This window comes from Drosophila kikkawai, chromosome X, assembly GCF_030179895.1.
Source record: "Drosophila kikkawai strain 14028-0561.14 chromosome X, DkikHiC1v2, whole genome shotgun sequence".
Taxonomy (NCBI): Eukaryota; Metazoa; Arthropoda; class Insecta; order Diptera; family Drosophilidae; genus Drosophila; species Drosophila kikkawai.
The window spans coordinates 19,765,093-19,788,530 of record NC_091733.1 but is presented as its reverse complement, the minus strand read 5'-3'; the positions used below and the strand labels follow the sequence as shown (position 1 = coordinate 19,788,530).

General features: G+C 31.4%; 2 protein-coding genes across 9 annotated transcripts in view; one reads left to right on the top strand and one right to left on the bottom strand.

Moving 5' to 3' along the window:
- Positions 1–87: 87 nt before the first annotated feature.
- Positions 88–17,354, top strand: Rala (Ras-like protein A). 4 transcript variants are annotated; one of them, XM_017178558.2, is made up of 6 exons: positions 88–199; positions 11,050–11,241; positions 11,729–11,889; positions 12,838–13,012; positions 14,223–14,346; positions 15,735–17,354. In XM_017178558.2, the coding sequence occupies exons 2-5, from the start codon at positions 11,089–11,091 to the stop codon at positions 14,337–14,339; spliced, it is 606 nt and encodes a 201-aa protein (XP_017034047.1). In that variant the 5' UTR covers positions 88–199; positions 11,050–11,088; the 3' UTR covers positions 14,340–14,346; positions 15,735–17,354. The 4 variants fall into 4 exon arrangements, with proteins under 4 accessions (XP_017034047.1, XP_017034046.1, XP_017034045.1 ...); XM_017178557.3 differs by having other exon boundaries at positions 93–326; XM_017178556.2 differs by having other exon boundaries at positions 95–287.
- A 1,602-nt stretch (positions 17,355–18,956) lies between these two features.
- The window catches only part of Mnt, a 36,278-nt gene continuing 31,796 nt past the window's right edge, over positions 18,957–23,438 (bottom strand). For all 5 annotated transcript variants that reach the window (XM_017178549.3, XM_041774838.2, XM_017178548.3 and 2 more), the window contains exon 8: positions 18,957–23,323. In XM_017178549.3, the coding sequence (XP_017034038.1) occupies positions 23,250–23,323 (74 nt within the window). In that variant the 3' untranslated portion in view covers positions 18,957–23,249. The remainder of the gene's footprint in view (positions 23,324–23,438) is intronic.

Genomic DNA, 23,438 nt, shown 5'->3' with positions numbered 1-23,438 from the left:
GTGGTTCGAGTGTCAGATGTGGATTTTTTAGGAAGATTTCCATTTTCAGATTTTTTAGGGCTAAATTTTCATCTGAACGTTTATAAATACGAGTGCAAAGCGCAGGAAAAAAATTTCCAACAACAACTCGCTGAGCAACTTTAGACGGGAAACGCGGAAAAATCAAGTTGAAAATTTGCAGTGAAGGCCTTGTGTCGCGGTAAATAGCGGAAAATTGGGAAAAATTAATGGTGAATCGCCGGAATAAAACGGAAGCAACAAGCCAAAGCGGACACGCAAAAACCGAAGTACGCCCGAAAAGAGAAGAACCATTTACAACAAAAAAAGTGATTACGCATTTCTTAATTTTTTTGCAGTGCTAAAACATACATATATCACAAATAATTGATGGGAATATGGGGGTTTTCATGGATTTTCCTATGGGATTTTCCGTTCTATTCGTTTTGTTTAATAAACAAAAACTGTAAAAGCCGCCAACAGGCGCCGCTGCCGGCGTCGCAGTCGTCGCCAAAGAAAGTGCGCCAGCCTTTGTATGTGTTGTGCATATATATGTGTGTGTGTGTTTGTGTGAAGCAAAAGGCGAAAAAAAACCAAGCCCAAAATGTATAACGGAATGTGCATGGCAAAAGTGAAATTTTGTTAAGTATTTAAATGAAAACTAAATAAAAAAAACCAGGCTAATTGTTAATTCAGCAAAATAAAGAAAAGAGGAGCCAGACACAGAAGGAGAGAGAGAGAGAGAGAGAGAAGGAGGAAAAGGAAGGGAGAGAGGGAGAAAGAGAGGCGTAGTGAGCCGTTTATCAACGGCTATCAGCGGAAATATATGTTTTTCGCCGCACCCCGCTTGACCTTATTCTCTCCACCCCTCCCTCTCTCGTTCTTTGCATTCCTCCCTCTTTATCTTTATCGCTCTCTTTGTGTGGGGTGTGCAAGGTGCAGTCGACGTCGACGTCGCAGCCCGCATTTTGCTCGTTGACTCATACGCATACGCACACACACACGCACTCCCCCATCGCCCTTTTCTCAATCCCAATTCCCCCTTTGCCAACAATTCCTTTTCACATTCGTTAACTCCGCTCTAAATGTTATTTTACGTATTTTGCGGTATTTTTAATGGTTAAAATACCATGCTTACTATTTTGGGTTTTAGTTTTTTGTTAAACAAATAACTTTTAATTCATTTTGTTTTTTTTTTGTGAAATTTTATTTTCACATTTTTTTTTTTAATCGTTTGTTTCTTCTCTCTCTCCCCCCTCCTCCCCCATTGAGTTGAACGTGCCAATTTTTAGATTCTGTTGCTAATCGCCAACCGACTTTGACATAAGCGTTAGATCATCATGAGATCGTGATGATGATTCCCACAAACTTTATCCGTAACTGGATGCGCAAGTTCATCTTATTCGGCACGGTGTTCTCTGCAAATTGAAAAAAAAAAACAAGAAAAAGAAATAAGACCAAAAAGTCAGAACGTGACACAGAAAATGCTGGAGATAAAACAATTTTGTTGAATTCTGGTTTTACAGTTTTTAATTATATACACATATGTATATTGCTCTTTTCCGCAAGTTCAAGTTCAATTTGTATTGCCTTTGCCGTAATTTAATAATTTTTCTGACTCATTCCGTTAGCGTAAAACTCCCTAAACAATTAGTGTTTTTTTTTGTGTGTGTCATACACCATATTTCTTTGCCTTTTCCCCGACGTTTGCTAATTATTATTAGTTTGTTTGTTTGGTAACCAAGGGGGCGTCAAAGCTTTCCGCAAAACACAGGAATAAGAGAATAATGCTAATGATTGCATTAATCGAACGGTTGAGTTATTGATAACAAAAACACAAAAATAATAAAAAAAACCACACATAATTTTACAATTATTGATTTGTTTGTTTATAAAACAGGGTTTATCTGCATTAGAGGTTTGAAAACATCGAAGATTTCAAACATCGATGTTTTCTAACATAGAAATTACCGATGTTTTTAAGCGAAAACATCGATACATCGGTAATACATCGATGTATCGCCAAGCCTTTAATCTGCAATGTAAACTAAAAATTATTTATTATTTTATGTTTTTTATCAACCAAAATCTATCTGCTATTCTCTAAAAATTCCAAAAATGTTTAAAATTTAAGTTTAAGCCTAAAAATAATGATTTCAAAGAATACTAACTGTATACGCAGATTACAAAGAAAATGAGTTTGAGGTTTTTTGTTTTGACCATCGGCTATACTTTGACAATATAATTTGGTCTATGCTTGACTTTATCTTCTTTTTCGCCTGACCTTTTTCTAATGCCATTTCTTGTCTTTCTTATCCGCTTCTTGAACTTCGCCGGCAGGTGGGAACAGATTAGGTTGGAAAGAAATAGCACAAAAACGAAACAACAACGGAATGATGGAATACTGACTCATGATCTTCACGGCTGCAGTGACACAGTTTTTTATAATTTTGCGACGTTTTCTCATCTTTTGTTCAGTCGCTAACTTGGCCCACGGGCAGAAGATAGCGCAACTTGGCAACTTAGCCCAATTTATAGCCATCAAGCTGTGATTTGCTCTAATTTCACTCCTAATGGGAGTTCGTCAAGGGAGACTGAAATCAGAGAAATGTATTCGTTCTTCTCAATTATATTCGCATTCAAGTGAGTTTAATGCTTTTGCTGATGGGTTGGATGTGCTTGTCGGAACGGAAGGGGTCTATATAAAATGTGATTTACTAAATTAAAGTTCACTTTGGTGAGAAACATGTTTAATTTCCAGATTAATGGGGACAGTCTTTGGACTTTGCTTTAAGTTTGTCTTAAATATTATTATATGAATACTTTACTTTTAAATATATTTTAATTTTACGAAAAGTTGTACGCAAGTTGAATGGTTTTTAGTATTTATTACTTTAGGTATTTGAAAATTCATAAATTTCAATGCTCAAGCACAATTTTACACAATTCTCGAATGAATGAGCAGGGCTTGTTACATCATCGTGTCAGCATCTCCAAAGTTCTCTGGCATTCCTCAGTCATATACAGGTTTTTTTTTTGTTATTTTGTTTGGTTTTGGGTTCTCAAGCTTTTCTCCATGGTCTTTGTTGCTGTTTTATCGCATTTGGAGGATCTTTTATGAGAGTTGACTATAAGCCTAGGTTTTAATTATGCTCTCTTCGCTTCAGAAAACACTTCCCACGCATTGTTCCCCGTATATGTATGTACCTCTTGGGGTGTGAATTAACTTATTTTTTTACTTGTATCTCCAAAGGCAGATCAAACGTGTTCGTCCAAATAAGAAAATAAAAACATGGTTTTAGCTTGACAAGTTTACCCCGTCTTTCGCCTTGAACTTGTGCTGCAGAGAAAGAAAGTTGTAAAGACACAACTGAACAACAAGAAATGTACAAAACAATTGAACAAGTTCCTCCACTCCTTATCATAGTTACAAAAAAAAGAAAAAAAAAAAAGAAATCGAAAAACTGATGCCATCTCTTCTCATCACAATTGTAGATTTGCAAATGTGTGAATAGTTCAAAGCGTCAGGGCCGCAGTAACAATTAACAAATTAATTATACTGAGAAAAGAAAGCAACAATTCCTTTCCCAGTATTTTCTATATTTAAATAGGTTTATTCTTATTAATTTAGAAATCTAAGAAAGACTTCATTGGAAGAATTTTGTAACCAAAATAGGAATTAGTACATTTTTATTTACATAACATTTTACAATAATTAGTTTTCAGTGTATCAACTTGACATTGAATGCGTTGCACGCGACTGCGCAACCGTATTGTCTAAATGCAAATTCACCAAATGTTTATTTCTGACTCGGCATTAATTAACTGTATAATTGTTTTCGTTGTCAATTGCTTGGAGAATGTATAATGCGTCATAGCGATATGATTGGAATTTGCCATAAAGAGTCATACACTTTTCTAAGAATGTACTCAAATCAAATTTAAGTAATACTTACTTAAGTAAACTATTTTATAATAAATAAAATATTATTGTCAACCCGGTAATCTTCAAGCGGAGAAATCTCTCTGTAAAACTAAATAAGTTCACATGTTCAATACACTTTTTTTACTACATTATCTCTCGTTATCTCTTTACGTGACCATTGCTTTGTGTCTTTCAAGTATTCAAACCTGCATTTAATGATGTATAAATAAAAAGAAAAGAGTTAAAATGCTAAAGAAGTTGATGACAAGCAGCAAAAAATGATTCGAAAGGGCAGACGGTTCACAGCTACCCATTCTTAATGTATAGTAACTGTATTAGTTAATAATTTAAGTCAAATTTAGTAAAAATATCCTACAATATAAACATTTTCTACAACACTGAATTCCTTATAGTAGCAATGACAGAAAATATCGTTATACTTATAATGTATCGTTATTTAAGTCGATATATCAATCGATATTTCAACTTTGGGATATGTATGCGATTAATTGATTTAATTTTTAATATACAAGATTAATCGATATACTTTTTGATATACAAAACCAATAAAATCGGGAAATAAAAAAAAAAATCTAAAACATATTTTGGGATATTTTACGATAGTATTGATATTTTTACCTGAAATGTGATATTTTTCAATATTTAAAATTATGATAAATTATATATCGATTATGTATCGATATACATATGTGCTTATTGAAAATTTATTGAGTATTTAGCCATTAGACCACGACTTTGTTCACACTGCATTTTTCATCTTTTTCCCTCGCATATTGTCAGTTTATTGAACTTAATCTTGTGCGGAAGTTTTACTGAATCACGCCTCTTCACTTTGGAGAATACTAAGGCAACAAAAAAAATAAAATAAAAATAAAGTTTAAGAGGCAGAGAGGCGACAAGAAAATCGTATTGCACTTGTTGTTGTTGTTGCTCTTTTCCCCTTTGTATTGCAAATTGTGCAAATGGCGCAGCAAAATAAATGAAAAAGGGAGGAAAGAAGCGCGGCAAAGAAAATTGTGTAAAAGAAAAAACTTGGCAAAGAGAAAACCAGCAGAAAAATAAAGCAAATTCAAATGGCACCCGGAAAAAAAGGAGGCGTGGCATTTGAAAGGGATTTTTGCATTTCAATTGCTCAATTACGCTCGGAATTTCGTTTATCTGTTTTTGGGTTTCAAAGGAATTTTCTTTCGCCACCATAAAGTCGATCCAGTAATTAGCGTAAACTTATTGCATATAGACGTATAAACAATTTCTAAACTATGGACCTGGGATCGGGTGATTTTGCTAGGTATTTTGCATTATTATTTTTTTTTATTTATTTGTATAAAAAATATATATATAATAAAAAGAAAAATAATAATAATAAACTTATAAAATAAATATTTGAAAAATAAAAATATATAATACAAAAATGTTAACTACCAAAATAACAAAAAAAAATTGTTTTGTTAAAAAAAGTTAGTTTATATACTAAATAAATTTAATTTAATTTAATTTTTTTTGTTTATTTATTTATATTTATTTTTTTTTATTTATATATTTTTTTTTTATTTATTTATATTTTTTTTTAATTTTTTTTTTTTTTCAAAATAACCACATGTTTTTATACAAACATTTTTCAAAAATTAATAGCATTGTTAAAATAGGTGATTATTTTCTCTTTGTGTGCTAACTGTAACATTGTTAACCACAAAATCGCCTCAAGGTTATAGCCAACAAACCACAACACACCACACGGGGCAGTCAAGCAATAACAATAACAACGCCAACGCCAACGAGGCCTAAAGTAAACTGAAATAAACTAAAAATAAGTTCATTAATTTAACAGTTAGGCTTGGAATGAAACTAACAAAACAAACTCAAAGCAAAAAAAAAAAAAAAAAAATGAAAAGAAGATACAGCAAAGTAAACATGGAACTCTGACACGAATTTTACTACGAATCGCGCACGCAACACGCATCCAAAAGATGGAAAACTGCCAGCCAACAATGGGTTAATGTCGGTGGGCGGTGTGGGGGTGGGGAATCAATGGGCTGTGGGATTGCCAAATGGAAGATACATGGCATATATATGTATATATGCAAATCAATATCCAGAAGTTGCTTTTTTCTTTCCTGAAAACTGAATTATATGTGATTTGAAAACCAGGTTAAACTTAAGCTTTTCCTTTTAGGATTATTCCTTAGGGTTCCCTTTTTGTTTATATTTATATTTTGTTTATCTTTTGACATTGCCTTTAATTTTAGCTCCCAGAAATAAAACTGTAAATTGCTAGAATTGTTAATGTAACAGCTTTCATAATAGATTCTATTTATTACCTGTGCCTGAGGTCTGTCTCCCACAGGGTGTGTCATTAGGATAACCTCTTCACTTGAGGCATAATGCCACCAAAGGAAATTAAGACAATGCCAAAAGGCCAAAAAGAAAGAAAAAACAAAAAACAAAAAATAGAGAAGGGAAAATGGGGGGGAGGATGAAAGAAGGCTTGTGGGAACGGGTAATAGCGGTAAACTTGTAGACTTTCGTGCACTTTAAGCATTAAACCTAAACTCTTGGAGTTGCACATGCCACATATCACGCTTGGATAACCACCCGCAAAAAGCGAGAAACGGAGAAAACCGTATTATTACAGGGTGTGCTCGATACAGTGAACTAATCAAAAGTAATAGAATAATTGTAATACTTTAAATTAAGGCTATAAGCTTTTATATATAAAAGGTTGAATAGGCTAAAACATTAGAAATTTTATAGACAAACTGTAAAGGTTATTCAAAGGGAGCGTTTACTGTCAAAACTTAACCATGGCTGAAGATCACGAAAAGGCTCTGGAAAATTAAACCGAAAAAGGAGAAGCTGAAAACAAAACAGCCACAAGATGACGTCATTGGCAAACCACCACCGAAAAATAGAAGAATAAACTGAGGGAAAAACAGTAAAGAAAATCAAAGGGGGGAAAAACTAAAACTAAAATAAAAAAAAAGGAAAATAGAAAAAGGTAAAATCAAATCAAACAAAAAGCCAAAGCCAGCCAAAGACGAAACCATGAATGAGTAATAAACAAATCGGACGCCCAGCAGAGCCCAGTGATTTTAAAAATATATATGTATATATATATGTATCAGCCAGAGGAGAATTGCTAAAAACTTCATAAATTCTCGATCGTCGATTTTTGGGGTCTGTTCAAAATCATTTGGGACCAAATAAATATCGACCAAACTGTTATTTAGCTTGGCTCCCGTTTCGATTATTCAAATTAAATGATTAGCCATGGGAAAATATGTTCATTTGAAGTGTATATAATACGAATCGGTAGTTTATATATTTAAGCCAGAACGGTGAAACATTGTTGTGAATGAGGTGAAAGGGTATTAAAAGTTAGGGAATGGGAGATATTTTAGGTGCTATAGGTACTACTATAACAAGATATTTTATTTTTTATAAAGGACTTAAGTTCAAGGTCTCTTTTTTCTCATTAAAAAGTATATATTTTGATCTGCATCACCAGACAAGACGATCTAGCCTTGTTTGCTTATATATTGTTATTATTACGACAAAGAAAAGCAAAAAATGATTGGGCGAAAATTACCTTAAACCAAAGTATTCTAAATACATATTGCTTTGATGTATTAAAAGACAAATGCTTGGTTCAAAGGCTTCCGGGAATTGAAGATCACAAAAAATAAAGGAAGAGAAATTATCTGCAAACCTTAGAAATATAATCTATAAGAAATACAATTTTTTGACAATGACAAATCGACGAGAAGAACAAAAACAAAAAATTGAACAGTTACATAAATAGAATTATAAATAATAAATAATTTATAATATATTTATATATTCAAAATTATAAATAATATATAATATATATATTTTAAATAATAAATAATAAACATTTTATAAATTTCCTAAATTTAATGATCTAAAATAAATATTCTAATAATTAATGAAATTTTAAATCGTTTATTTAAGTAATTCAATATTATTTAAAATATTTAATTATGTATAAATAATTTTAAGAAATTAAAAAAAAAAGAAAGGCAGACACAAGAACTCTTAATTTTAACCCACCAAATAGGGAATCCGACATTCCGTTTTTGTTCAAAACTCAAAACAAGAACTTTGGCTAATTTATGCACAATTTCGGGGGGGGGGGGGGGCACATATTTCTAGGATAAACAACTAGATAATGACGTCATTGCGCCTGAAACGTACCTTAGTTGTTTTATTTTCTGCCCGTATTTCCGCAAACAAATCGAGTTGGAAATTTTTTGGATAGCTCAATTTCTGTCTCTTTTACCGATGTCGATTTAAGTTCTTTTTTCTTTCCTTGTTTCGCCTGTTGTTCTATTTTTCGCCAGCCTTAATTAGAGGGAAATTATTTTTTATGCGGCCAGCGATTTGAATTGTACCAAAGCGATAAAAACTAAAAATTCAGTTCTGCTTTGTTTGCTTTTTTTTTATTATAACAATTAAATTGGTTTTTACGATTTTGGCTTTTGAAAAAATACATATGCATATTTCTGTGGGAATTTTGTGCTCGATTTAGAGGTTCTGCAAAAAAAAGTAAATTGTTTTAAATAAATTATCATTAAAAGAAATTTAAAATAAAATAAAAAAATAGTAAAAAACATAAAATCAAGGGGAAACCTAAATTTCTTGTTGATTTTTCTGTTTTCTTTTTATTTAGCGGTTCACGCGATTTCTCGGATTCCCAATTAGTTTTTCAAAAACCGGTAACCGCTGGCTATGGGAGCCATATCTCGTTTAACCCGATGGTTAGCTTCCAGCCAACTTTTTCGTACTGCAAATAAAAAAAAAAGCTTTCAAATCGCAACGACAACCATATTTTTCATTTGAGGCAGCAATAATGCCTTATAGCAGTGTTTGGGAATGCCATATTCCTTGTTTTTAGAACCAAATCATCATGGCCTGATTCTTTTATATTATGCTGCAGTCAGAGTAGGTCACAAAAACAGTAAATACGTTTTTTTTTTTTTTTTTTGATTTTTTTTTATAGACTTCTATTTGTACTATTTGTAGTATTTAACAAATAATTCAACTTCAAAATATTAATTTTAAATTTAAAAAGGAATTTTACAACATGGTATTTGTTGTATGCCTGGCTTTTTCTATTATATTTTTTAGTGTTGTCAAGCCTGCGCAACGTTGCGTATGAGTAATATGCAATTGAACAAGTTATCTGCCGTTATTTCCAGGCCTTGTTGTTGTTATATTGTGTTGACCGCCTTGACAATTCAATTGACTCAAAACTGGGTGTGGGAAGTGTTTTTATTTTTATAACCCGCTCTTTTTTCCTTGACGCTTTTCCCGCGTTTGAGTTTGCAACATTAAGTTGATTACTCATACGCAGTGTGGCCGCTGCCCAATTTCCATTGAAGGTTCTTTCAACGTTTCCAGACAGCGTCAAATTGAAAGACAGGCGGCAAATGTTTAACATAGGAAAAAATTCAAAGAAACCAACTAAAGCAAGCCTTTTCAACCCTACAAAGGGTATTTCTTTTTGGTAAGCAACACCAGGCGAATCGATTTGGACAAAAGCCTCTTTAGATCTTAGCTCTCAGGAGTTTGATGTAGCCAACTTTGGGGGACAACATTCTTAAAAAAAAAATTAATTAATTAAATATCATTGAGTTAAGCTTTGGCTATCGGGTATCAGCCACACTTTACCCTATCTTTCTTACTTGTCGTGTGTGTATTTCGAACAATAACCATTGCAATTTATTTCGCAACGTTTCTAATGTTGTGGCGGTTAATGTGGTGACAGCAGTATATTATTTTGCAGGGTCTTTTGTCATGTCTGTACATTTTAGCGGTTATCTTGGGTAATTGAAATCCTAAAGTAACCTTGCATCAGAAAGTTCGCCAGGCTATGCTAGGAAAATGGCTCAAAGCAATGCTTTAACTCTGCTGAAGTTGGCCGAAAGCCAGATGGCCACGTGGCCCCTCTTTCCATCTAGCCCGTATATATATACCATATGTAACATACGTACAATATGTGTTTCCTCAATGCGTTGTTTTCAATGCCTTAATTTATGGCAATCGATGATGATGCAGGGGCAGAGGGAATATATATATATGGTCACAAAAGGCTAATTGCAAACAGCAACCAAGGGGGAAGGAAGAGGGGGCCTCAATAGTCATTTTGGCCCGGCGGCCTGCATTATGCTGCTATATCGCGTACGTCTTTATGTTGCTGTTTTTGCCCCCTTTGGCATGTGTAAATAGTTCATTGAACTTTTCATTTTATGCTTCATTTGCGACACGAACAAAGCAAAAAAAGAAAACCAAGCCAGAAAGGCGCACAATACCAAAACTGAAGCCGAATATGGGGAATACTCTAGGAATGAATAAATTAACTTGGCTTGGTTTTTAATATACGTCAAGAAGGGAATTTTTAAGTCTGAAATTACCTGAAACTCTGATATATCGATTTTTTAATATAAAAAAATATCGCTAAATTATCGAAATAACCGATAAATGTTGATTTTTCCGTCAGATAGATAGATAGAATATCGATTGCGTCATTAAAATGTCAAATTGCGTCAAATATATCAATACACTATCGGTATATCGATATTTTCTCTCATCTCTAATTATAATAGAAATGTTTCTAGTATTTTGCCTAGGCATTTCCTCAATTTAGAAATTATTTATGTTTTCAATATTTCAATTTATATTATTTCAAATAAAGAGAGAATCTACTGTACCTAATGTCAGATCATTGAAAGGGTAAAAAGTACAATCGAAAGGTAGAAACAACAACAATGGCGAGTCACTGGCAGCTTTTCTGCCGCCATTTGCTATGTAACGGTAGGAAAAGTCCCGACAGAAACAATCGACAAACCCGTGAGCTGACTACCAAGTTGACAACGGCTAGCTTTTTTTTTTTTGGGGATATTATCCCTCGATCTGGCGATCATGGCTTTGGCTTCGTACCTTTGGCCACGGCAGCCTTATGCGTAATGTTTTGCATAAATATTTATACATACCCATACAACAAACAGGAAGCACCAGAATTTACCCATTTATTTGTTTAAAATTTTCTCTATATTGTTTTGTGGTTTTTTCTTTGTATTCTTTTGCAGTCGATCGAGTGAGCGAGCAGAGCAGATCCCGCCATCAACATGAGCAAGAAGCCGACAGCCGGACCGGCGCTCCACAAGGTCATTATGGTGGGCAGCGGCGGCGTAGGAAAATCCGCCCTCACATTGCAGTTTATGTACGATGAGTTTGTCGAGGACTATGAGCCCACCAAGGCCGATAGCTATAGGAAAAAGGTGCGTTTTAGCGATAGAATAATTATGAATCATTTTTTTGTATCAAAATTGACATAGAGAAAAGCATTTTAAAGACGTGAAAAATAGGAGGACGGTATTTGATGGAATCTATACGATACTGTAAAACTATCTCCAGAGCTTATTACATAAAATAATACATATTATGTTTAATTAAAGATTCCAAAAACTGAACATTTCGTATATTTGATTTTTAAAATTTTGTTTGGTATCAATACTTTATCGGTATTTGATATATCGATCGTTTAACGTTGCAATAAATCGATATTATTAAAGTAAAGTTCACGATATTTTCGATATCGTTGTATAAATCGATATTTTAAGGTTGCAATAAATCGATATTCGTTTTAATATATTTAAACGTTAAATGGTATTTTATTCTGTGTGAAACATCAAGGTTTACGATAATTCAATAATTATATTCTATTTATATATCGATAATTATTAAATTTATTAATTATTTTTGCAGGTTGTGCTAGATGGCGAGGAAGTACAAATAGATATATTGGATACGGCCGGCCAGGAGGATTATGCCGCCATCAGAGATAATTATTTTCGCAGCGGCGAGGGATTCCTTTGCGTCTTCTCCATCACAGACGATGAAAGCTTCCAGGCTACCCAGGAATTCAGGTGAGTGTGTCAAGCGGTGTGTCTACCCTCTACCTTCTGTTTCCTTGGTGGGTCTTTCGAGGGTTCTCTCATGTCGCCGGTTTGTTTGTCCCCAAAGCTGACAAGTGTCGCGGTTTACTTGCTCACACACAAGCATTATGTTTTTCTCCATCTAGTGTTGGCATTTTCTCATTTTTCTTTTTATTATTTGGCTCTGCTAATTAGTCTACACAAGTCTTAAGTTTGGGTTGGTGGCATAAGTATGCGTAATAAATCTTTACTCATATATGGCGAGCCTTTGACTCAGCAGAACTTAATTGTTTAAAGATTCTTTGCGATTTTATTAATTTAAAACGTTTCTTAAGTCGTGAAGGGATTTCTAATTAATCGTCGGACCTAATTAAATTTAGAAGTGGGAGAGTTTATGCCTTAATGAAAGTTTTTCTACTTCTTTAAGGTCAAATTTGTATTTATATTCATCCCTTTATATTTTTCCTTTGGACAAACAAAACTAAACGAACAAATACACAGGAAAAACTCGTTTAGGAAAATTCTATTAGTAAAAGGGCGACTAGGACATTTCTAGGTGATGGACAAGCTAATATTTATGTTTATTCTTTGGTCTATTTCTCTACCTGTTTATTGACTCGAAGTGACACACGAACTGAGTCACCTTTTTGATAAGCGCTTACTATCTATAAGCCCTTTTCCGGCATTTTCGATTTAATTTGTTGAAGCAATTAGCGATTATTTTTGAGTCAAGCAAGCTGACCGTGTGAGATAGCTAATGAACTACCTAATATTTAAGAGATAACAATTAATCAATCTAAGAACATGGGACAACAACCTTGTTTCTATTATATTTAACTATATTGTTTATTCTATTATCGATGGATAACAGCTCTACAGATCTTTCTTCTCCCTATTCTTCTGCTTATATATTAATTTTCCACACTCTTTATTTTACAGAGAACAAATATTGCGGGTGAAGAATGATGAGAGCATACCGTTCCTGCTGGTGGGCAACAAATGCGATCTGAATGACAAGCGAAAGGTGCCGCTAAGCGAATGCCAATCGAGGGCACAGCAGTGGGCGGTGCCCTATGTGGAGACCTCGGCAAAAACGCGCGAAAATGTCGACAAGGTTAGTCTGTGCTACCCAAAAATATCCATTTCAATAGGATTTCCATTTCTTTTGTCATCGGAAAAGTTCAATTTTCCCCAAAAACAGAGAAATTATTATAGTTAAACACTAGAGCTACAAAAACATCGATGTTTATCGATTTTTAATTGGTTTACCATCGATTATTTTAAACAAAAAACATCGATTCTTTTCAAACTCTAATATTCACACAACAGAATTTTGTAATTGGCAGAAAACAAACAACTACTGCACATTAGCGTTTTATGAAATTTCATAAATACTTTATGCAATTGTTTATTGTTTATTTTGCAGCGGTAACAAGTTTTTATTATTATTTTTTTTTTGTCCTGCAGGCTATACTTGTATTTTGATTAATTTCAGAATCTTGAAATGTTTGATTAGGAAAACACAAAAAAAGGGGAAAAATGCATTTTGTTAAATATTAAAAAAAAAAAAGTTTGATTTTAATAAATATTTTCGGGTTAAGTACAGGAAATTCACAAATAAATCTAGGAAATTATTTTTTGGTTGCTCGAAATGCTTAAACTACATATGTTTGAGTTCTTTCTTCTCTATAAATACTTTTAGTCTGTTTTTTATGATTAATACACTTAAATCAAGGACAACATTTCAAATTTTCACAAATGATAATGAAAAACCACAAAAAAAAAAACAGGTTTTATAAACAAAATATTACTAGATTTTTAATGAATATTATACTCAAAGCATTAAGAAATAATTTAGCATTTAGCTAAGCAACGTCTTGAGGGTTTTTTTTTAAATAAGAAAGCTTAGAAGTATCTCCTCACGAAGATGGAACCCTCAAACCCAACATACACAGATACACATAACCCTACACTTGGCTACAAAATAAAAGCACTGCCGTAGCCTAATTTATAATGCTTTTAATGTTGTTGCCCTTTCAAAGATACATTATTTTGCTATTTATTTATGTTTTTTTTTTGTTTTCTTTTTTTGTGTTTTTTGCTATTGATAATATTAAAAAAAAAAACGCCCAAGAAGTCTTTTCTCTCTGTCTCTCTGAAGCGCACACAAGCCGTAGTTGTTGTATGCGTTTCCTAATTGTTTTTTTATGATTTGTAAACTAAATTTGAGTTAAATTAACGATAAGTGATTATTGATTATGACTAAGACTCTGATGCTGACACTGTGTATATTCTGACTTAATTCCCAATCCACAATTTTACAGGTATTTTTTGATTTGATGCGCGAAATAAGGTCACGAAAAACTGAAGATTCGAAAGCCACGAGCGGGCGTGCTAAAGATAGATGCAAGAAGCGGAGACTTAAGTGTACCCTACTTTAGGCATTAGGTGCATACAACAACTTTCACCATATCCAAAATACGATCTACAACAAAATATATATATATATAAATAAATCCCGTATGAACACTTAACCCGTAGACACTCCAAATCTAACCCCCCCCCCAGTTGCTTTAACCCTTATTTCTAGCTTGAACTGGAGCTTTTAATTGCTTTGGCACTACTCTTTTCCTCTCTCTCTCTCTCTTTTTATATTTATAAATATATGAATTTATATATATTTATCTTTTTTGCTACTAACTCTGATTTTGGTTTGGTTCTTTATATTTTTGTTAATTTATTTCGTTCGGTTTGATTTTGCAGTTTTTTATTTAACGAATTTTGCTAGGGAGATTGTTCTAGGTACAAAATAGTTATTTTTACTGATATAACTATTTTGTAAGGTGAATAATAAATATATAATATGTAATAAAATTATAAATTATTTTTTTTTGACAAGGGTAATGTGGCTGACTTTTTTACTGAATGGGTTTTCTTGCGGACTGTTGTAATTGTAATTATAAAAAATTCACAATATATAAAGCCAGACGCCATTAGAAATTTGAATAAGAAATTCATGACCTGAGGGCTTAAAATTCCCAAGTAAGAATTCAGCCACAAACTATGTTAGCTGCTTAAAGCATTTTTGAGGTTGATCAGTCAAAACAATTAAAACTTATATCTAGCAAATAAAGGTAGCCAATATCAGAGAAGTTTTTTTTTTAAATATTTAATAAAAATTAAGAATTTAATATTTGAGCTTTTCCAGAAATACATTTTTTTAAAACATGAAAGAAGCTAAGACTTTGCTGAAACAACTTTTTTGAAGCTGACACTAACACACACACGCTGTACATACACTCCGATACACACAAAAACCACATACACATAACGTGGGAGTTCATTTAAAACAATTTTACAACTATTTATTTAATTATTATGTGAAATGTCAGAATTGTTACCCAAAATATCTTTACTAAATTATTTGGATTGGTTGTTATATCTAGACAAAAATGTATTTTCTTTTAGTGTATATATACAAGTACATAGGGAAAACAGTGTGTTTCATAAGTTCCATTAAACAATAAATAAAATTACAATATTATTTGAAAAGATCAATATTTTCCATTAATTTTGATGCCATAAATAATTTACTTTACTTATTTAATATATTTTTTTAAAGCATTACCTATGACAAACACTGTTTTTCCTCTTTTTTTCTATACGCTTTTGGTCACCTTTTTCTACTTTGGTTTAGCAATTTTTCCAAAACGTTATTTGTACGTTTATAGAAAAACCAATTTAACCACCCCACAAAAAAAAAAATATTAACAAATGAAATTTTTAAAAATGAAATCGTTCAATTCGATATTAATAAATCTCATTTATTTATTCAGGTATTTTATGATCTAATCAGGGATATTTCATCGCGTAAAAAACAACGTCAGACGGACGTGAAACAGCCGCCGAAGCCCAATTCTCATTGCTGCCAACTGCTGTAGGATGGAACAGAAACAAGAACAAAAACAAGAATCACAACAGCCACTATAACCAACTGCAGCAGCAAACATCTTGCGACAACAACGGCCACACGGATAACAACAAACAAATGATTATAAAATAAAAGAAAAGAGAAAAAAAACAACAAACAAAAAAATAAAATAAAAAAACAAAAAAACAAACAAGGAAAGAAGGAAGAGTACGAAATGTTAATAAATAATTAACTTTGGAGTGCGCCAGATCATACACACAAGCAGAGAGAATATCAAAATTACGTTTATTTGCCACCCAAAAAACTCGTAAGCTTACACATTTAATCCAAGAAGTAAAAATTGCATTGTAATATAAATAAATATATATATTATTTAGGCAACAAAATGTCCGAAGAAAAGCGTACACCCAAACACCACATAAATTCTGTCGTCTTTTTTGTTTTGTTGCGATTATGTGTTGCCCTTTCAAAAAATATATAAACTAAAGCGTAAATTTATTTACAAAATTCGTATGCAATTTAATATTAAATGCAACAAATATATTTCTCTCCTTAAAATTAAAAAATATGCATATGACGTTTTTTTTTTTTTTTTGTTTTTTGTAATAATTTAAACTTAAATAGAAAAATGCAAAATATACAAAACAAACAACAAGAAACCACACAGAAAAGCTTTTTATAAATACATCTAAATATATGTATGTATATTTACATATATACGAAATAGTTTAAAGTATATAAACATAAAATGGAACACTTAAAATGCTAGAAAATATAAACAAAAAGAAAAGCGATAACAAAAATATCTCCATTTATTAATTATAAACGAGAAGTGTGAATCGAAAAACAAATTTTTAATGCAATTTTTGTAATTTTCTAAACTGAAAGCAAATAAATAATGAGTAAAGTTAGAAAAACATTTAAAAAGAAAAAAAAAATAAAAATGGGGGAAAAAAAAAGCAAAACTTACGAGCTTTCCCCTTTACCAATGGTTATTTTTTCATGCTGAAACACATCCACTATATATTTAGGACCGATTTATCCTGATTGATTTGCCTCTGTCTAATGTTTACTTTTGTAAAACTGCATTCTGTATTGTACTGTTTAAGCTATTATTATGATAATTATTATTATTATTATTATATATATAAGTTATGTACGCAATCAATTGATGGACGGTTCAACTTTTGTATCAAGCATTTTCCTCTCCTTTCTCCTTTCTTTTGAAAATTGTTGCTAAAACATAAAGATACAATGCCTCGTCACAGCCTGAAATACTTGAACATTTTCCTTCTCATTCACTAAAAAGCGCTGAAACACAAAACACAAACACACACACACACATGTATCTAAAATAAAATTGTGCAACAACCCGCATTTTTTATATAAATATATATATATATATAAATATAAATTATTATTATGAGAGTTAAATAATGGCGATTGAGCGATTGAGTGTACGTTTAGCTTGACTCAGAAACAAACCGAAAAATATGAGAAATAAAAACCAACAAAAACCAAGACATCTTTGATTGTTTTATTTAAGGAATTCTTGAATCTTTATTAAACTGAATAAGTGAAAAGGATTACACCTTACTTCAAGTAAAACTGCGTAGTTTTATTAACCTTCTAAAAAACGAACTCAAAGCAGTTTTCCGAATTGTATTTAATGCATTTTTGGCTAAGATATGGATTTGGTAGTTATCAATTTGTACTTGAAAATTATATCCAACATCATGTTGTGACTCATTTTGCTGCTGTGGTTGTAGGAAAAAAACCAGACTTAAATCCTAATATTATACCCTTGCAGGGACCTTTCCGACATTTGTATGGCAGCTATATGATATAGTCGTCCGATCCGGCCCGTTCCGACATATATAGCAGTAAGAGTATATAGAAGACTATATGCAAAGTTTCATTCAGATAGCTTTAAAACTGAGGGACTAGTTTGCGTAGAAACGGACAGACGGACAGACGGACGGACAGACGGACAGACGGACATGGCTAGATCGACTCGGCTGTTGATGCTGATCAAGAATATATATACTTTATAAGGTCGGAAACGTCTCCTTCACTGCGTTGCAGTCTTCTGACTGAAATTATAATACCCTGCAAGGGTACATATATGGTAAAAATCAGATTTTATAATACAAAATAATATTTTTCTAAGTGAAGGAATCATTTTCGACCCCATAAACCATATATATTCTTGATCAGCATCAACAGGGGAATCTTTCTAGATATGTCAGGAAGAAATCGATTTTTTGGCCATTTTTGCGAAATTTGATAAGGGGTTACATCATTAAAATGAGCAAAAATGGCCAAAAATTTTGATTTCTTAAAATTTTAAATTTGGTATGCAGTTTTTTTAAATTAATAAAAACTAACACAAAACTGCTTTCCGAATCGAAATTAATGCATTTTTGGCTTAGTTATGATATATTTGAATTGTTACCTGCAAGGGTATACAAACTTTGGCTGGCCAAAGTTAGCTTTATTTCTTGTTTTATTTTCATTTTCATTTCTCTCATTTCAGCACTCGCTCTTTCAATGACCTCATCAGACATTCGTTAGAATGGGGTACTTTTGACATCTTTCAGAACGTCATCTTTCGGTCAAAAAGCGTATTGTTCAAATCATAGCATACTTTTGAGCACTACGCTGATTTGTGCTTTGTGCTTTGTTCTTCATCTGCTGCCTTCTGTGCTTGAAACCCGCCAAAGCATTTTTACTAGTAAATAACAATTGGGACCATGATTTTTGCATCTTTTGGACTAAATTAATAAACGGCAATACATAGAGTACTTTTGTAGTTATTTTAAATATACGGATGAACCCTGAAATATAATTGTTCTTAACGAATATGATTATGAAAAACCTTAATTATAATAGATCAGAAGACAAAAGGTAATGTTGCCAATGAACAAAATGTTGACAACTGCTAGGAACATATTGCCCAACACTCAACTAGAAACAAATGTTGCCATGTATGTACATGTTGAGCAACATTCATGGGTTTTGTTGCAATCCCTATAAAACCCTATAAATAATCCGTTCCAGAGTTTGGTAAGATTATATTATTAACTTTTAATTCCATTTTGAGAAATAAAAAATGCGCATTTAAATATTTTCTTTGAAATCATTTTTTTTTTTTATTATTTTGTTTGTTTTTTTTTTGTTTGCATTTTCTGTTTTCTTTACACATTTACATTTATATAATATATATATATATATCATTCCTCATATATAATTTGTATTATTTCTTGCCATACTTTTTAGATTTTGTTTGTGTTTGTTTTTTTTTGTTCTTTTTTTTGTATGCATTTTATTTAAAATTAATTTTACATGTTACATTTACAGCTAAATGGTTTTCTCTCGTTTTTGTTTTCGCATTTGAAAATGTTTATTGTTTTTTGTTATAATCTTTTCTTGTTGTGTTTTGTTGTCTGCTTCTCCTATAAATAGAATTTTCTTGTTGAGTTTTCGCCTTTGTTATGTTTATTTTTATATCATATATATTTTAATGATAATTATAATTTGCAATACTCCCGATTTGTTTTCAACTTAAAGAAAATAGTTATTTAAAAACTAAGAATTAGTTAAGTTAAGCTTAAAAATAATGAAATGAAACGTTTCTTGTTTCTACTTTGCTGGCTTTTAGTACAAATTACACGAAAAGTATTATATTCAATTTCCATTACTTGCCTACTTACAAGAATAATTAAAAAAAAAGCAAGGAAACATATTTTCCAGTTTTACAAATTAATAAAGAAGAAAAAAAAAAGAAACATAAATTACGGAACATAAAACTAATTAAGAGTTAATTTTTATTCTTCAAAAGTGTGTTGCTGCTGCTGCTTTCGATATTCTATTATTATTTTTTACATTTGCTTTTATGGGTTAGTAGCAGGAAATCAAGAGTGAAAGGACAGGCAAATATTTTAAATTTAAATATATATATTATATCAAAGTTCAATCTTCTCTTTCGGCTTATGTGACTAAAGCATTTTGACATTCAAACACATTTACACGCACAATCCACACACAAATATTTTCTATATTCTCTAGGTTTTCATTAGATTTGGACTTTTTTTAAATGATTACATGTTTTGCATTGCGTATTTGTTTATAAAGTTTTTCTTGTGTGAAAATAACTTTTGATTTGATGTTCATTAAAAAAAAAAACACAAATTTCGTGCAGCAAAAAACTAAAAAAAACCTCTCCGTTTAAAGTATTTACAAAATATATCGAACATTTTCCACTCTCTTTCCATCTCTTTCTTTCTGTCTTGTTCTTTCTTTAGTTGGTGTATACAAATATATATATTTATATATATAGATAGATGATATATAGTTTTATATTCATTGCCTCCCTCCGACGGTAAAAAACTTGCAAATTTAAGAGGAGTGTAGAAGAAAGAAGAGACAATATTTGTATATCGCTTTCTCTCTCTTTTTCTGATTTTCTGCCACTGTCTCTGTCCATCTTTATTGTTCAAGAGATATCGTTTTTCCTAATACTTTTATCAATTCTTCTCCTTCTTTGTTTCCATATATATATATATATATATATATATCTATTCTAACACATATACATATTGAAAAAAATGCTCCAAAATATAACATTTAGTTTTGTTTGTTTTACTGCTTTTGTTGTTGTTGTTTTTATTTTCCTCTACATTTTCATTTTTTTCAGTTTTGCTCTTAAATCGACAATTTGTTTTTTTTTTGTTGGTTTTCATTTTTTGTAATTCTAAATCTGTTTTTTTAATATTGTTTCTAGTATATATATATTTTTTTTGTTTTTATATTAAGCTGTTTTAAACACGGTTCATTAATGTATGTGTATGTGTGTTTGTGTCTGTCGGTATCAAATTGTAATTTCTAATTTTTACTACCGTAAAATGATTCTATTTTTGACTTTGATTCCATTTATCGTCCATCGTACCAGTTACAGTACGTTCAATGGCGTTAAGGCAAGAAATAGTTTTACCCCAAACACACAATTATCATATTTCAACTGCCGCCTTATGGCTATGAAACGCACTACTACTGATTATTATTTAAGTGTATGTTTATATGTCTTATACGCATGCATGTGTCTTTCCCATGGAAAATGGAAACGAAATAAAGAACCAAAATTGGAGATCTAACTTTAAACAAACAAAAATTCTGTAACACATTTGGGGGTTAATTGAAGTTGGGCTTGGAGGGGGTTATAAGTATTGTTTAGCTTATTGCACTATTACACATACATTGTCTACGACGATGTTTGGTTTATATCTTTTACATATCGCTAATTCAAATTGGGTATTTGTGAGCCCAATTCTATTGGTACACTTTTTTTTTTCTCACATTTTCTATTCAAATTACTAAATTGCACAGTTTGTCGGGGGGTTTTCTTTTAAATTGATTAACAAATTAAACTACAAAAAATGTATAAAACAAGAAACTAGGTTTGGATATACTTGGTTTCCGGGTTGTATAAGGATAGGAAAAGTCCAATATCATGGCGATACATGGAAACCAGGTACCCAAAAAAGTTAAATTTCAAATAAAATGAAAAAACAAACTCATTTTTCAACTGCAAGTTTATAAATTAAACTATATAATTTAATATAAAAAATCATAACTTAAATTTTGAACTGCTATAATAGACCTGGCATTTTTGGGTTTTCTATAACAAAATATTTTTAAACAATTTTTTTTTAAATTATATTTGCTTTCTCTCTCAATTAATTTCGTTTTATCATGGAATATGCACTTTGTTCATTGAATATGAATGTGAAAAAAGTGCCCATGGAATTGGGCTATAATTCAAATGGGTTTTCACAGAGATCCAACATTTCTCCATCTCTTTCTCTCGCTCTTAATTTCTTCTAATGGTTAATGTTGTTGTTTGTTTGTTTGTTTTTTGTTGGGCACACACACATAAATACATACATGCAACACTCTAATCTGTTTATAGTGTTATTGATTTGATTTTAGCTATATGTATTACTTTACAAATTTCTTGGAGAAGATGTCCATCATGTGTTAGCAGGGCAACTTTGGCTAATCAGAAATTTGATTACCCCAATTAGTTGCTTTCATGACATCATTTTCAAATTATTAAAGGCAAAGTTGCCCATCTTCCCCGATGGACATAAGAATGAAGAAGAGAACTTGTTGGTTTTTGCCATTTTGCGGTAGTAAAAAGATATTTTTTTGGCTGGTTCTGCTTGCGTTTCTGCTGTTGGTCAGGAAAATATGGCCACATACATATTCTCGTTAAGATATATATATATATATATATATATGTTACCACATGTTGTAGATGATAGTAGATAAATCTTCTTTTTTTTTGTTACACATTAATTTTGGAAAATCATTGTTCTTTTACATTTAAAAAATTTAGAATTATATTTTTCTCTCTCTTTTTAGAGTTTAGATTTAGGTATACATATATATATATATGGATATATATATATATATATATATATATATATATATATATATAGTTGTGTATATTTATAAAGCGTTACCCATTGGTGGTTTCTGTTACAACAGCGCATTTTGGTTTTTTGTTTTCTTTCCTTTTATGCTCTTGTTTTTCTTTTCGCTTACTTTACTTTACATTTAAGTGTGTGCTAATTCCTATATATGATTTACTTTTTAGTTGTTGATTTTTTGTTGTTGTTGCTTTTTACTTTAAAGTAATACAATTACAATTACCATACAACATTCTATGTGTTATGTTGTGGAGGCGCCTGTGTGGTGTTATGTTGTAAATTTGCTTGTTGAAAATGTTGTTGGTGTTGTTGTCGGTTTTTGTAGCTGTTGTTGTTGTTGTTGTTGTTGTTTTTGAAAGCTTCTTGATATCCGCTGCTTTGATATTATTTCATCATTTTAATAGTTGGTCTGTTTTTGCTTTTTTTTGTTTATTGCTCTTACTCTGGCTGTTGGTGAATTTTCTATCGGTGTTGGTTGCTTCTATATAAAATGATTTATTCAAAAAAATAATTTTCCCTTCCTTTTGTGGATTTTTGTAATCTTTGTTTTTTGTTGATTTTTAAAATCGATGCTACGTGTTGGGCGGAACTGTTTTGCTGTTTGTTGCTGTTGTTGTTAATTTATGTAAAAACTACAGCGCTCATTTGTGTTGTTGTTGACAGTTTTTGTTTTGTTTTTTATGTGTGCCAAGTATGAAAAATAGTTGGTTTTTTCTTGTTGTTGTTTTTGTTTTCGTTTAAGAAAAAAACAAATTTAAAGAGTTCGAGAACAGCGAATGAATATACACTTGTTTTAGGTTCTTCTCGAGGTGGGAGCCGTTGCACACAATTCAGTTTTTGTTGTTGCTGTTTTTGTTATTGTTATAGAGGCGCATTTGTTGCAGTTTGTTATGTTGTAAGTTTTTGTTGTTGTTTTTTTTTCTGTCGATTCACTGCGCCGTTGTTCCAGCACTGATCATGAGGAAATTGTAGTTCCGATTATCCTTGTCCGCCTGATGGAAACCTATTTACAAATACACAAAATATTGTAATTAAATTAAAAATTATACATGATATTTACAATTTAAAAATTTTATATGAAATCATTTTTCTTTTTTATATTTCTTTAGCTTTGTTTT

Bases quoted from the DNA above. Each gene is read 5' to 3' on its own strand.
- Rala (XM_017178558.2), top strand. From the start codon at position 11,089: ATGAGCAAGAAGCCGACAGCCGGACCGGCGCTCCACAAGGTCATTATG. The intron at 11,890-12,837 runs GTGAGTGTGTCA...TTTATTTTACAG, and splicing joins CAGGCTACCCAGGAATTCAG to AGAACAAATATTGCGGGTGA. The intron at 13,013-14,222 runs GTTAGTCTGTGC...ACAATTTTACAG, and splicing joins CGCGCGAAAATGTCGACAAG to GTATTTTTTGATTTGATGCG.